The 16177-nt window shown below is 43.2% G+C and overlaps 1 protein-coding gene across 1 annotated transcript in view; it reads left to right on the plus strand.

The window, feature by feature from the left end:
* The first annotated feature begins 729 nt into the window (after nt 1-729).
* LOC103179715 (laminin, alpha 3) overlaps nt 730-16177 on the plus strand; it is a 150117-nt gene continuing 134669 nt past the window's right edge. The window contains 2 exon segments of the mRNA XM_042331692.1: nt 730-1100; nt 6186-6338. Coding sequence (XP_042187626.1) covers nt 849-1100; nt 6186-6338 — 405 coding nt within the window. The 5' untranslated portion in view covers nt 730-848.

Below are 16177 nucleotides of genomic sequence, written 5' to 3' on the forward strand. Positions count from 1 at the left end.
AATCACATATGTAACAATCCAGCAAAGGTAATTTTTGGCCAGATGACATTTTTCCCCACCACCTTTTGAACGGTCGGTTAACAGATTGGGAACATACATTATTTGATATATTTATAAGTAGGAACCCAGCTGTTCGTCGATTGGCGGATCGCTTTTCCGGGGGTAATAATTCCCTCAAATAAAAAAGAATAAATTGGTCTCTCAATCTACGACCGTTTGTGGGACGCTGCTGTGCGCAATTGGCTGCCGCATTTCGCCCACAAAATACACAGTCAACTCACTTTACTGTGAAGCGCTTTGAGACGTCTCAAACGACACGATAAGGCGCTATATTCAAATGCAAGGATTGTTAGTATTATACCTATCAACTCGAAGGACATCTCCTGCAATAGCCGCAAACTCTTTACAAACGTTGCGTGTGTGTGTGTGTGTGTGTGTGTGTGTTTTTTAAAAAAATAACAACCTAATCATTTAACAGTGGGAAAAAAAACTATACGAGAAAGCACTTCTGAGACCTCTATCCATTCCATTATTGCATTATATTCTGCACCTCTGTCCGGGCAAACGATTGACCGGTTGCAACGACCCTCCAAAAAAGAAAGCAGGGAAATGGACAATAATTCTCATTTTTTTAAAAAAAACTTCGGTGCAGTTCAGGATATCCTTCCAGATGAATAGATTGAGGGTGTGTGTGTGGGGGTGAGTGAGTGAGTGAGAGAGAGAGAGAGAGAGAGAGCAAAGAGAGAGAAAGCAACTTGCAAATAGTCAGGAGGAAGCGTTTTAATGAGCAAAGCGCAGAGCTCCTGTAGGCGATCAGTGAGTGAGTGAGTGAGTGAGTGAGTGTGAAGATGGCGAGAGAGCAGTGGGTTGTGTTGCTGTGCGCTGCGCTGTTGCGCTTCCTGCAGTCGGGGTCGGGTCAGTCCCCGGAGGGCAGTGGGAACGGCTTCAGCCTCCACCCCCCCTACCTGAACCTGGCCGAAGGGGCCAGGATCGAAGCCACTGCCACTTGCGGGGAGGACGATGCGGGCAGCCCGAGGCTGGACCTGTACTGTAAGCTGGTGGGGGGACCCGAAGCCGGAGATCTCAGCCAAACCATCCAGGTACCGTACCCGTGTCTGCAGCCGCGACCTCTGGCTTTGCACCCCCTCTCTCTCTCTCACCCTCTCTCTCCCCTCTCTCTCTCTCACCCCCCTCTCTCTCTCACCCCCCCTCTCTCCTCTCCCCTCTCTCCCCCCCTCCCCCCCTCTCTCTCTCTCTCTCTCCCCTCTCTCTCTCTCTCTCACCCCCTCTCTCTCTCCCCCCCCTCTCTCTCTCTCCCCCTCTCTCTCTCACCCTCTCTCACCCCCCCCCCCTCTCTCTCTCTCCCCCCCTCTCTCTCTCTCACCCCTCTCTCTCTCCTCACCCCCCCCCCCCCCCCCCCCCCCTCTCTCTCTCTCTCACCCACTCTCTCTCTCTCTCTCTCCCCCCTCTCTCTCTCTCCTCCCCCCCTCTCTCTCTCTCTCACCCCCCTCTCTCTCTCTCCCCCCTCTCTCTCTCTCTCTCACCGCCCTCTCTCCTCTCTCCTCCCCCCTCTCTCTCTCTCACCCCCCCTCTCTCTCCTCACCCCCCTCTCTCTCTCTCCACCCCCTCTCTCTCTCTCCTCACCCCCTCTCTCTCCTCACCCCCTCTCTCTCTCTCTCTCCCCCCTCTCTCCTCCTCTCTCTCCCCCCCCTCTCTCTCTCTCCTCCCCCCCTCTCTCTCTCACCCCTCTCTCTCTCCCCCCTCTCGCTCTTCTCTCCCCCCTCTCTCTCTCTCTCTCTCTCCCCCCCCCTCTCTCTCCTCTCTCCCCCCCTCTCTCTCTCCCCCCCCTCTCTCTCTCTCCCCCCCTCTCTCTCTCTCTCTCTCACCCCCCCCCCTCTCTCTCTCTCTCTCTCTCTCCCCCCCCTCTCTCTCTCTCACCCCCCTCTCTCTCTCTCTCACCCCCCTCTCTCTCTCTCCCCCTCTCTCTCTCCCCTTCTCTCTCTCTCTCAATTGCAACCCCTTATTTGCTCTCACCCCTTTCCCCAAATCCATGCAGAGCAAATACTCCCACCCAAGACGGGTCTCTGACTTTCTTTTAACTTGCGATTTATTTTTAGACTCGCCACACACACACACAAAAAGAGAACCCCCCCCCAAAAAAAAAAAAGAATTTTTTTTTTGGGGTGGGGGGAAAGCAATGCCATACTTGGACTCTCCAGTTCACGGTACTTCCTGGTTAGATAGGGCTCTGGCTGTGATTCATTTCACCCACAGGTTGTTAGACTCTCATCTGATCTGATCTGATGGCACCTGAACTCAGTTACTTATTAATTACTTAATAATAAATAATCGTTGCATTTGGTATAGCACTTTTCACGTCGGGAGGACGTCCCAAAGCGCTTCACAGAACACACTGTAAAGTGAATTGATTGTATATTTGGAGGCGAACGCGGCAGCCAATTGCGCACAGCAATGTCCCACAAACAGTCGTGGATTGAAAATGACCAATTTATTTTTTTTTTTGGTTTTGGAGGGATTATTATTAGGCTCTGTGTGGAGTAAGGAAACTTGCCCAAGGTTTCGCCCTCTGCCTGGAATTGAACTCAGGTCTCTCACTTGCAAAGCGAGTGCTCTGACCACTGAGCTACAGGACTCCACTTACTTACCCTTTGAAACCCACCAGCCACCACTCTAGGAATCTGTAGTTTATTGACGGGAGAGATTGCAGTTCAGAGATTGCAATCAGTCAACCCACCACTAAATACAACTACAGCAAATATAATAATAATAATCCTTGCATTTGATATTGTGTCTTATCATGCTGTCGAGACTTCTCAAAGTGCTTCGCAGGATATGCTGTAAAGTGGAGTGACTGTATTTTGTGGGCGAAACGTGGCAGCCCATTTTCTCACAGCAATGTCTCACAAACAAGCCATGGAGTGAGTGACCAAATTTATTTGGGACATTGTTGGCCAGGACACTGGGACAAGCTCCCTTCTCTTTTGCAATATTGTCATGGGATCTTTACAGTCCATGTGAACAGGCAGATGGGACCTCGGTTTAATGTGTCATCTGAAGAACGGCACCTCAGATAATGCAACATCCCTCCTCAGCACTACATTGGAGCATCTGTAGCTCAGTGGTTAGAGCACTCGCCTTGCATGCAAGCAAGACACCTGGGTTCAATTCCAGGCAGGACGAAACCTTGGGCATGTTTCCTTACCCCACACGCCTAATAATAATCCCTCCAAAACAAAAAACAATAATAAATCGATCATTTTCAATCCACGACTATTTGTGGGACACTGCTGTGCGCAATTGGCTGCTACGTTTCGCCCACAAATATACAGTCAATTCACTTTACAGCATATTCTGTGAAGCGCTTTGAGACGTCTAGAAGATGTGAAAAGCGCTGTATCAAATGCAAGGATTATTTATATTATTATCAGTTTAGGCTATGTGATTCCACGTTCAGATGTGGGGCTTGAACCCACAACCTTCTGACTCAGAGACGAGAGTGCTACCACTGAGCCAGGCTGATACATAACAAATATAACCAATGACAAATATAACTACAGTAAATGCAGCTAAATCCAACTGCACTAAATAAAACCACAGACCCACTTATTCCCTCCTCTTCCAGGGTGCTGTTTTACTGGGGTGCTAATAATTCCATGGTTGACTGCTCCCACTGGTACCACAGTGCCTTTTCTTCATGTGGGTTATTGGATCTTGCTGGGCAACAAACCCGTGCCCAAAGCAATCCTTGCCCAACACTCATTCGAGTGCAAGGTTAGCACCCTGGCCTCGCAAGTGAGAGGATCCGGGTTTCCCAGTCGGAGCAAAACCTTAGGCAGGTTTCCTTAGTTCAAATCTCTCTGTTTTCTTAGGAACCTGGCTAAGTAAGAACCTGGTTGTTAGTTGATTGGCAGATCGCTTTACGAGGGTAATGGTTTGTGTGTCAGCCTTGAATGTGTCGGATGTTCCGTCCATCGGTTGAGACGTTAAACCCAGGTCCCATCTGCCTAATCAGGTGAATTTTAAAGATCCAAAAAGAGAAGGGAATTTCTATCGGTGTCACAGCCAACAATTCCCCAAAATAAAATTGATCACTCACTTCACGGCTGTGTGTGGGACAACTGGCTGCCGTGATTTGTCCACAAAATACATAGTAAATCCACTTTATAGTATATCCTGTCAAGCGCTTTGAGACATCTGAATGATGTGATACTGTACAATATCAAATGCAAGTATTATTATTATATGTTGTGGCCCTGGTAATGATCAGGAGACAACTGTTCCCAACCCAGAGACGTGAAGGCAAATTGTAGCATCAATTTATTTTACCCCAGCTGAGATCATGTCACTTGAATGCAGCTAGGCTCAAACCTGGAGCATTCCTGTCTGTATTGCTCAGTTTAACTTTAGATAGTTCCCTTACCAACTGACTCATTGATGGAGGTCTTGATTTGTGTGTGGGGTGGGGGGGCGGGCAGAAGAACGTTACTGAATCATTCTGCCTTTGGCATGGAATAAAATCAAAGAAAGGCTCCTCTGTTTTACTTGGCTTCACAGGCACATCTCAAGGCACAAAAGCAAAACTTTCTATGCCAGTTGTAAAGACCATCAACGTTCGGGACAGCAACATGGCCAATTTAAAATCATGGCAACATGTTGGCTTCCCGGAAGTTCAATTTGGAATCAAAATGACAAATAATTACCTTCAGTTAAGGGTAACATTGCAAAATGTTATGAAAACACAGAAGTTCTGCAACCCACATGCTAACTGTGCATGTTACATACTACCAACATCAAGATAAAATTCAGAAATGTGTTAGCAATTACAACAAACAAAAAAGTGATATAACATTTTCTAGCTAGGAACTGCCAACTCCTCTTCCAAAAGGATTCCACGTTATAAATCACAGCTCTATCTCTTCCTGTTTTCAAATCACAGAAGCAGTAAGTTCATCCAACAGGCTGAAATGCCTGTTGACACCTGTCTACAACAGCAACAACAAAATTACATTTATAGAGCGCCTTTCACATCGGGAGGAAGTCCCAGGCCAAACTAACTTGATTAAAGTTCCCTTAGAGTACTGTTACCGCTTCCAACTCAAACTCTGAAATTAACTTGTTGGCCAGTGTCAAAGCCCCTGGTCACAGTTTGTGTATTTTGTTTTGGTCAGCCTGACACATGCGGAAACTCTTCGCTATGCTTAAAAGTATCCAAACCAAATAAAATTTCCTGTTAAAAAANCTATACGGGATACTAGACTTTATAAATAGGGGCACAGAATACAAAAGTCAGGAAGTTATGATGAACCTTCATAAAACACTGGTTAGGCCTCAGCTAGAGACTGTGTTCAGTTCTGGGCCATACAGTTTGTGGGGGTGGGAAGAAAAGAGAAGGTTGACTTGTTACTTATAGAGTTGGTTACCTCTAGTTGGCAGTGGTGCAACAATAATAATAATAATCCTTGCATTGGATACAGTGCTTTATCACGTTATTGAGATGTCTCAAAGCGCTTCACAGCGTATACTGTGAAATGGTGTGACTGGGTATTTTGGAGGTGAATGTGACAGCCAATTTGCGCACAGCCACATCCCCAAACAGTCAGACAATGAATGACCAACTTTATGTGGGGGATTGTTGGCCAGGACACTGGGAGAAATTACCTTTTTTCGAACGTTGCCAGGGGAATTTTAACGTCCAGCTGAACAGACAGTCTTTGGCTGTCTTCATTCCAAATCATTGTAGTGAGTTTGGGGGTGGGTGGAGATATCAAACCTTTAATCAGTAGGATAATTATCTACTCTGTTTATCTAGCAGTAAGTAGGAATCCAATTGTTAGTCGATTGGCGGATCACATCCTGGAAATAATAATCTCTTCCCCCCCCAAAAAAAACATGTGATCACTCAATCCACGATTGTTTATAGGACACAGCTGTGAGCAATTGGCTGCCATGTTTCACCCACAAAATATAGAGTCAGTCCACTTTACAATATATTCTGTGAAGCGCTTTGTGACGTCTCAAGGACGTGATAAGGCGCTATATCAAATGTAAGGATTATTACTAATAGTAGTAGTAGTAACTATTACCAGTAATAATTATCACATTTTTGCACTCCTGTCTTTCAGTGTTGCGTTCTGAACCTCTTCCCTTGTCTTTTTGATATTTAGGGACAGTACTGCGATCATTGTACTGCTGAGCACAGGAACAAAGCTCACCCGATTACTAATGCCATTGATGGAACAGAGCGCTGGTGGCAAAGCCCACCTCTGTCACGTGGACTATATTACAACCAGATTAACATCACTCTGAACCTGGGGCAGGTGAGTAGCTGATGCGGGTGGTCTATGTACTCTATCTTGAATTAGATGTTGGTACATGTTCCGCTTTATGGTCATGTAGAAAGGGTACGAGAGAAATATATTTCATCATAAATTTATCCCAACAGTTGCAAGAGCACCTGGGTTTGCAAAGGTGGATAATTTGGTTCACTGATGTCCGTCCAGCTAAGTGCACCATCAGATGAATGAAACAATTGTGCATGTGCTCATTGTGTCACCCAGATAGCTTGGTTAAGTGGCCAATTTGGACAAAGTTTTTGGATAAATGCCTTGTGCCTGTGACTATGAAGCAGGATTGTGAGGTACAGTAATTAAGAGGCGACTTCAAACCCTCTCTCTGTTTATTCTATTCAGAACTGGTAGCCTTGTCTTTTTTAACATTTCACCATAACTCCCAAAACAGCAGTAACGTCTAGTCTCCCACTCTTTGTTTTCTTACTGTTTATTTGTAGAACAGACTGTAACATCATTTATCTGCTCTATTTGGATTATTGAAGGAACCAGAATATTTCATCCAGTAACGTTCTGCTAGACTTAACATTGCATTGTTATAAATAATAATATTCCATGTGTTTAGTTCCTACTGACGTTGAATGTGAAAAGTAACATCCTGAAAAGCTCAAGTCAGTTGAATACTGAGCCAAGAGCCAAAATGTTTGTGTTGATGTTCTGTGGGGTGTCAATAAAACAACTTAACACTGCTAAAGGAAATGTCTTCCTAGGTGGGAAGTTCAATCCTTAGGGGTTGCTAAACAAAAGAAGACCAAAGTCCATCCAATTTGCCTTCTATCATCCTGGCAGTTTCTTGCACGTCATGTCCCAAACTATACACTATAACCCCCGATATTATTTCCTAAAAGAAATCTATCTGATTTTCTTTTGAAAGAATCAACACTTTTTGCTTCCACCATCTCTCTATGTGGAAGCAGAAGTGTTCCATACATTTACTATTTAATCACTGAAATATTGTTTCTGCAGATTTTTTAAATTTATCCCCCTCACCCACCCCCCCTTCAATCGCAGGCCAACATGCTCTAAGGAACTTGCCCCCTTAAAGGTGATCCTATTGGAAGCATGACAAAAAAGGTTCAGGAGCATTGGTATGAGGCATGTGTCCATTGGAGTATGTTATATATCTATTAAACAAAACGTTATTTCAAACTACAGATATTTGCCAACACAATAATTATTTTAGAAATATTCTCTGGCATTGAATTAATAAACGCAAATCAACTTTTCCTATGTTTCTAATCAGCTGCTATTCCTTAAAACCTATGTCATTCAGTATTGAGCTTGGAGAGGTAAGGAAATCGTCTAGAGCAGCTCAAGACTTGACTGGGCATGAAGAAGATTTGAACTTTGTGATAAAAGAATCAGAGATAGGGAACCAGAATTCATGTTTTCGCAAGATCACATCAGATGAAAAAGTCCCTTCGGCTCATTTGATTTCAACCTTCCAGAATACCCATCCTCCCATCACAGCATCAAGCTGCTGTTCAAATGAATCCCAGTGTTCTAACCTCAAACACCCTTCCTAGCAACCTGTTCCCAATCATTAATTATTCTCTGGATAACAGAAAATGTTTTTGGTCTTTGTCCTGAAATTGCCCTTTGCAACTCTAAACCTGTGTCCTCTTGTTCTCCCGTCTTGGTGCATCCTAAAGTATTGTTCTGGGTTCATTTTTTCAATCCAATTTAAAATTTTAAGCATGTCTATAAGACCCTATCTGAGAAGTGTTCTCTGAAGACTGAAGCTTGCCTAACCATTGCTCAAAATGTTGCTTTATTTCTTCATTGAGAAACAATAGGGGAGAGATCTGAGCCAGTGAGAGGCGCAGAGTCACCTCAGTCTGGCTACTGGACAGTCATGCTTTCTGAGTTCCTTTGTGCCTGCTCATTTGGCTGTTTCACCCTAAAATGCACCCTTCTCCTCCACACCTTTTGGCAGTTGTTAACTCTCAATCATGTTTGCCTTTAGCCTGGGTGTGTCCATTATGGCCCACTTGCTCATTTACTCTTTATTGCTGCACTTTCAACCAGTAATTATCCAGTTGAGGGGAAAGAAAAAGGCTGAACCAATTGACAATGTGGTCAGGAGGCAATCTTTATCCTAGTCCTTAGTATAAAATGGTTCAAAAGTGTTTTTTATTCATTCATTTGTGTAATTTACTCTGGTGCCTCTCATGAATAGATTAGGGTGTGTTGCAACTGAATAGGTTCCACAATTACACAATAACCAAGTATACAGAGGTCAGTGATTGTGCAACACAATGGGAGGAGATTGAGAATTGCAGCCCATTCTGTTTATCTAGCAGTAAGTAGGAACCCAGTTGTTAGTTGATTGGTGGATTGCTTTTCTGAGGGTAATAACCTCTTAAATTTTTTTGGGTGTTTGTGGAACACTGCTGTGCGCAATTGGCTGGTGCGTTTCGCCCAAAATATATACAGTCAATTCACTTTAGAGTATGTTCGGTGAAGCGCTTTGAGATTCGCAATGATGTGATAAGGCACTGTATTAAATGGAATGATTATTATTATTAATTAATGTCTCATCCAAAGGATGGCACCTTCACCAATAAAGTGGACTTGCACTGTTTCGTAAAGTCATTATTATGAAGATTATATGAGTTCAAAGTCCTGACGTGGGGCTTGGACACATAGCTTTCTGACTTAGAGGCCACTGACTAAGCCAGCTGACACCTGTGTAGGATGTATTTAGAATATACAGCTGTCATTGCTCCCCTGGAGCAGCCGATGAATTCAATTATCTGCAAGAATTCAAATTCTTGATCAGTGAAAAGGAAAGCTTCACCAATAGTGAATATAAGAAAACAATGGGGGAAGTCAGGTAAATGGGACTAACAGGATAGCTCTTTAAAAAGAGCAATGCCTTCTTTTGTGCTGTGATTGTCTGTGGTTTTATCTCCACCTGGGTATGTTTTATGAAATAACATATTTCAATAATTTATTGCATTTGACAATAAACAATAGCAGAGCAAGCCAAGCAAATGCACAAAGGTGCACTGTTGGTTTTAATTCATGACTGAAAAGGAAATGCAACTCACAGAAACCTGTGGTGATCATGAATTTTTATGGCATTTTTAAAAAATGTATTTCTTGTCAGTTTTCTTCACACGTTCTGGTCTCCACTCTTCAATACAGTGCTGGGGAAGCACTTCATTGTTAAAAGTGTTGTCCTTCGACGTTAAATCTAGGTCCTGCATGTTCAGGTGGATTTTAAAGGTCGCTATCTGAAAAAAGAAGGGAGTTTTTCCCAGTATCCAGGGTTGACTGAGAGTAATAACCTTCCTGATAAATGTTGGTCTATCACGTCACAGCTGATTGTGGGATATTGCTGTGTGCAAATTGGTTGCCCCAATTGCCTTGAAATACATGGTCACTATACATTACAGTAAAATCCTGTGAAGTGCTTTTGGATGGTTCAATGTCAAACACAAGTTTTATCCTTATGTGAATCTTTGACGATAGTGAGCGTCAGCAGGCTATTTGATGAAAGAGGGTGGACATTGCAGTTTGACCCCAATCACGCTGTCACACAAAGTTCATGTACATCCACATTCCAGCGGTTTTGTAGGCTAGGGATCAGGAGCTGGCAAACATTTGCATTTTCTCCTCCCTGTTACAGTGCGCTGAGGTTATTTTGCGCTGTAGTGCCCCCGCTGTTGCTTAGACTGAGACCTTGGCATTGAATTTGAGACGTATCTTGTCCATTTAGTTCAGAGACTGACTGGATAAGTCTTGGTGAGGTCCTGTAACGGATTGGTTAGAGCACTCGCCTCACAAGCGAGAGGACCTGGGCTTGATTCCCGGACAGGGCAAAACATGAGGCAAGTTTTCTTCCTCCACATGCCTCTGTTTACTTAACAGTAAATAGGAAGCCAGTTGTTAGTCGATTGGCAGATTGCTTTTCTGGGAGTAACAATTCCTTCAAAAATAATAATAATAATTTGGTCTCTTCAATCCATGACTGTTTGCGATACACTTCTGTGTGCAATTGGTTGCCGCATTTCTCCCACAAAATATACAGTCAATTCACTTTACAGTATATTTTGTGAAGCACTTTGGGATAGCTCAAAGACGTGATAAGGCTCAAATGCAAGGATTATTATTATCATACGTTGATTGAGTGATGTGGTGATGGAAAGCTTTGAATGATTTCTTTACAATGCTCAAAGAATGTAACTCAATGCCATCTTCACAGGAGCAATAACCTTTAATTTTATTCGGGAATCAATAATTGGTTAACTAAACCTCAAGGTTGTCTATGGGAGAGCTCCCTCTTCCTCTAGCTTGGCATCCAATCTCCACCACTTCGCAGGGCTGAGACACCTATCCTTATTAAGGGCACTGTAAATTTCTTTTCTCACAAGAAAGGGCAAGTTTCCTTACTCCATACGGCTGATAATAATCCCTCAAGAAAAAACCCCAATAATAAATGGGTTCCTTCAATCCACAATTGTTTGTGGGACACTGCTGTGCACAATTGGCTGCTGCGTTTCTCTCACAAATATGCAATCAATTCACTTTACAGTATATTCTGTGAAGCGCTTTGAGACATCTAGAAGATGTGAAAAGCGCTATATCAAATGCAAGGATTATTATTATTAAATGCAAGCTGTTGTGTTTGTTGTCTGGCCAGTAAAGAAGCTGTATTCAGAGAAATGTACAACAATAATAATCCTTGCATTTGATGTAGCGCTTTATCAAGTCTTCGAGACATCTCAAAGCGCTTCACAGATATACCGTGAATTGAATTGGCTGTATATTTTGTGGGCGAGACGCCCATTATCAGGCTCCTTGTCAATGGAAGCTAAAGCAAAATAGATAGAAAGCTTTATCCATGATAAACATCATGCATGTTTTTTCCCGCTGAGCACTCCATTAATGACTTTACTTAGTGACTAGTTTAATTGGGCTTTTTTGAGACCAGGAGGCATTTGCAAAGCTGATGAAGTCTTTGGCCATCATCTTACCCTATTATCAGCTCTCAATCTCCGTATTCTAATCACCACAGACTGGTAAATCATGTATCATTTGGTGAGCAATCTAAAGAGTATTTTGAGTTCAGAACATTTCAGGACGTCACACAACTGTCCGTACACGCTCCAATACGAAGAGTTAATGGAACAATATCCCCCCAAACAGGGCTGAGACACGTCATCTAATTAAAAGACATTTGAGAAAGTTATTATTTTTGTATTCACTTCCCTCGAATCAAGCAGACTTACAAATTAAAAATAAATATGTTTAATCTAAAAATTTAAAAATAAATTAGTGTAGGAAATGAGTGACATAAGGCATCCCTAGGAACCCAGGGCGTTCAGAACTCCTGTCAGGTTTACATGGAATTGCTTTGTGAATAGCAGTAATGTTGAGTGTCTGTGGTACTAATTCTCAGAACCTTGCACAAGGGAGAAAAACTGATCTGGGTATCAAGGGTTGGACATGGATTTGAAATTGGCTTGAGAGAAGGAAGCACAGAGTAGCCATCAGAGGAGCTACTTCAGAATAGGTGAAGATATTAAGTGGGGTAACCCAGATGTTTGTATTGGGACCATTTTTGTACACTGGGACCATTTCTGTGTACTGGGATCGATTTCAAGATCCTCACACTCGTCTTGAAATCTCTTCATGCCCTGGCACCTTTGCGCTTCTCCAACCTGCTTTCTCCTCAACCCACTACCCGCTGCCTCTGCTCGGGCCTCTTGCTTGTCCCATCGGTGGCTGTGCTTTCAACCACTACACCCCGAAGCTCTGGAACACTATCCTCGATAGCCTTGCCCTCTCCTTCAGCTTTGAAAAAAGACATCTCAGAAGGGACTTTAAAAAGTTATACATAATAATAATCCTTGCGTTTGATATAGCGCCTTATCATGTAGTTGAGACGTTTCAAAGCCCTTCCCAAGATTTACTGTAATGTGCAGTGACTGTGTATTTGTAGGCGAACATGGCACAGTCAGTTTCTCAGTCAGTTTTTTGGGCACAGTCAGTGAACAGCCAATTTTAGGGAGTGAATTGTTGGCCAGGATGCCGGGAGAAACTCCCTTCTCTTTTTAGATAGTGCCATGGGATCTTTAACATTCACCTGAAGAGGCAGATGGGTCCTCGGTTTAACGTCTTCATCTGTACCTCTGGACGGCACCTCTGGCAATAGGCTGAAAACAATAATATGCCAGTAACAACAACAACTGCTTGCGCTTATGTAGTGCCCTCCATGCAGGTAACGTCTCAGAGCACTTAATAGTAGCGGAGCCTGACTCTGAGCCGGGGGAGGGGGTAGACGGCCGTAAGCACGGTCGAAGTGGAAAGTTTTCAGGCGGGACTTGAATGAGGAGAGAGAGGGGGCAAAGTGGAGGGATTGAGGGAGAGTGTTCCAGTAACACAGAGCAAAACATGAATGGCTTACCAGAGTCAGCAGTTTTGTTCCGTTTCATTAACAGTGGAAGTTTTTCCATTGTTGTGCAGTGTTTTGAATGCATCAGGTGTGTGGAGTAAGGCAACTTGCCTAATGTTTCGCATCAATTGCAACACCACATTGTGGTGGGGGAGGGGGGGGAAATTGGAACAAAGCTATATTAAAAATGATACAAAAAACATATTGATATTATCAAACAGCGTGCCACAAAATAGTCAGGGACGAGGCAGGAGGGTTTGTGCCTCTAACCATAGTTCAACAAAGAGTGAGTTGTTAATCTAAGGACATCTGGGGTTGTGGTGAGTTGAGGTTGCTGGCTTGACAATCAGAGTAAACTGATCCCTACCCTTTTCCTCCATCATCAGTGGCTGGTTCCTGAGTGTTGGCATAGATGTGTGCAGACTATTTAGAATAGAGACCATATCTTGCAATGGTGTGGCGAGAGTTCTTAAAGAGGGGTGCAATGTGCTTAGGCTATTGCATGGATATAAGTACTCAGCAGCCACAAGACTTGACAGCCTTCCAGAGCAAACTGGAGTTAAAAGTAAGACAGTCCATTGTAGGGTTGTGGCGAGCAGAGGTCAAATTGATCTGCTGACAGCAGGAAAGGAACAGGGAGCTTTGATCGCCAAACCCTGGTCTTTCTCCTCCATCACCCAGTGACTGCTGCCAGAGTTCTTGGAACCAGCCTTTTTTGAACCATGAACAGCACGTGTATTCTGCGATGAGCTTAAGCGGATGTAATAATCGCTGAGGTTATTTTGTGCTGTAATGCCCCTACTGTTGCCTCTATTTCTGAGGTTTTTTCACGGCAAAGGAAGTGCTTAGCAACCACATGTTATGACAGACTCCCTGGGCAAACCAAGTTTCATCCAGGACTGAACCTCAGGAGCTCTTTAATGAGGTCACATTTAAGCTCCTTTCAAAACTAGCATTAGATTCTGACCGACATTGGTTTTGATATTAAGTTTGCAAGGCCAATGTTAAACATGTACACCCTAGGTGGTAGAAGGCATCCCCCCCATCCCCCCCCCCAGCCATTTTGAATCCTACAAGTCAATTGTTAAATCTTTAAAGGAGGGAATAGAGTGTGTGAGGGCTGGTGTGGTGTATAAACACCGGCATACACTAATTTTAAATACGACACAATTTAGGTTTATACCGTGCCTTTTTCACATCCTGAGGACACCTCAAAGCGCATTCACACTGAGCTGGTGATGGGAGCCAAGGGTGGGAGGGGAAAGATGATTGAAAGTGCTGTTAAAAAGGTACAATTTGAGACATGGCTTGAAAGAAGGGCTCTGAGATGGAGTTCCAGGGAGCGGGGGCAGAATGGCTCAAAGCCTACCTATATCTGTGCCGTATTACTCTAGGTAATTTGTTCGTCAGCCTCGATCTGCCAAGGAGGGGACAAAATTCACCGTCCCTAGTCTTCCTCTTTACATTTGCCTCAGCAGCTTTTTTTCCTGACTCGGTCTTAAACTTTAATGTTCATGTCATCCTTTTCTAACAAATAACAGCCTCTGTTGTAGGCACTTCATCTGACAAGAAGGTAAAAGCTTATAACCTTGCAATGGTACCTCGGGTGAATAATCAGGATGGAAAGTTTTTAAAAAATGTTTATTTTATACTTTTTTGTATTAATAGATATCCTTTTTTAAAAAAAATAGTGCATTGAATTTCTTGATTGATTTTCCACAATTTCAAAAGCAGATGAGCTTTAGGTTGGGAGAAACCCTTTTATTTACAATGTTATCTTTCAAAAAAATCTCACTTTTTAGATTTATTTTAGCGGTGCCAATTTCACTTAAAAGTATATTTCTTCAGGGATTAATAACAAACGAGATTGCTCAAAGTCGTTTTGGGGTACACATGTTTAACATGATTTGTGGTGTGTCTAAGCTTTTTGGCTTTCAGAAAAATACAACTGCCAATTTCTATTGTGTTTAATAGCGCAGTTAAATCTTGCAGCCTGGCATCCAGCCCAGCCACGACCAGATTCTGGTTGTTGCTTTACATGACTTGTTGTTCAGGTATCTGCAAAAACCTGCCTGCGCTTGAATCAATGGCAAGTTTATGAATCGGGCTGTGTTCCTTCAACTTTCAGACTCTAGATACAAAGTGCAGCTGTGCCTTCATGTTTATCACACGCTGTAGAGACATTAAGACAATTGATTACCTTCCCAATGGAGCAATCACAATACAATTTATGTATATATACACACACGTCACGAGGACTCTCTCTTCACACTGCGAGCTGGGCACCCAAGCTTGGGGTCTGAGCTGAGGGGTGTCTGGGGAAGAGTGTAATGTTTCTCAATCCACAACAATAGTATATTAAATAACTACTTCTATTCTCAGTTTCCAAAACTCCATCCATAAAGCCACACAAATTGTTCTCCTAGAATCCCTTTCTAAACTATCTGGTCTTCTTTTATTAGTTCCCGGTAAATTGCCTATTTACTCTTAAAGGGTTATCCAACCAAATTAGTGGTCAAAGACATACGCTTTGAGTCATGCCATGAAAGAAGGGAGGGAGGAAAAGAGCGAACGAAGGAAGGAACGAGGGAGGCAGGGAAGGAGCAAGCAAGTGATCGAGTGAGTCAAAGGGAATCCAGGATGGAATTCCAGAGAGCTTGGGCAGAATGGCTGAAAGCTCACCTGCCAATGGTGGGGTGGATATGGTGGGGGAAGTGACATCAGCTGCGTACCAGCTGGTGAAAGCCCCAAATTGATCATGGTCTTGACTTAACTTTCAGACCATTGTCCTTAAAATTGTGCAGAATTTACGAAAGTTTTCAACTCTGATATGTTTTTTTTTCCCCTGTCACTCACAGGTTATTTTTGGTTCTGCAGAAAACTTAAAAATCATTTTTGCCCACAAAATAAAGTATATTCTGTGAAGTGTTTTGAGACGTCTCAAAAACGTGATATGGTGCAATATCAAATGCGAAGATTATTATTATGTCGAGAGGACACCTCACAGGGATTTTATTGTGAAGTGTAGTGACTCTATAGTTTGAATGCGATGGCCAATTTGTACATTTTAAATATCCCATGATCAGCCCTTTGCTTGCAACAACAGTAAAATTACATGTGTATAGTGCCTTTCAGGTCGGGAGGATGTCCCACACATCGTCACTGTGTCTTACAGTGTATCTTGTGAAGTGCTTTGAGACATCCTCCTGACATGAAGATACTCTGTGGAACTACAGCTCCATCCTGTTGGGACCTATATCAAATGTAAGGATTATTATTATTATATGCCTTCAGCATAAAAGTGCAGATTAGAAGTGTAGAAAAACACATCAAACTCACTGCTGCCAAAGAGTCGTGAGGCACTTTCACTCTTTCATACTTTTACCAAACGTATTTAATCTCCTGA

Source organism: Callorhinchus milii, unplaced genomic scaffold, assembly GCF_018977255.1.
Source record: "Callorhinchus milii isolate IMCB2004 unplaced genomic scaffold, IMCB_Cmil_1.0 Scaffold2, whole genome shotgun sequence".
NCBI lineage: Eukaryota > Metazoa > Chordata > Chondrichthyes > Chimaeriformes > Callorhinchidae > Callorhinchus > Callorhinchus milii.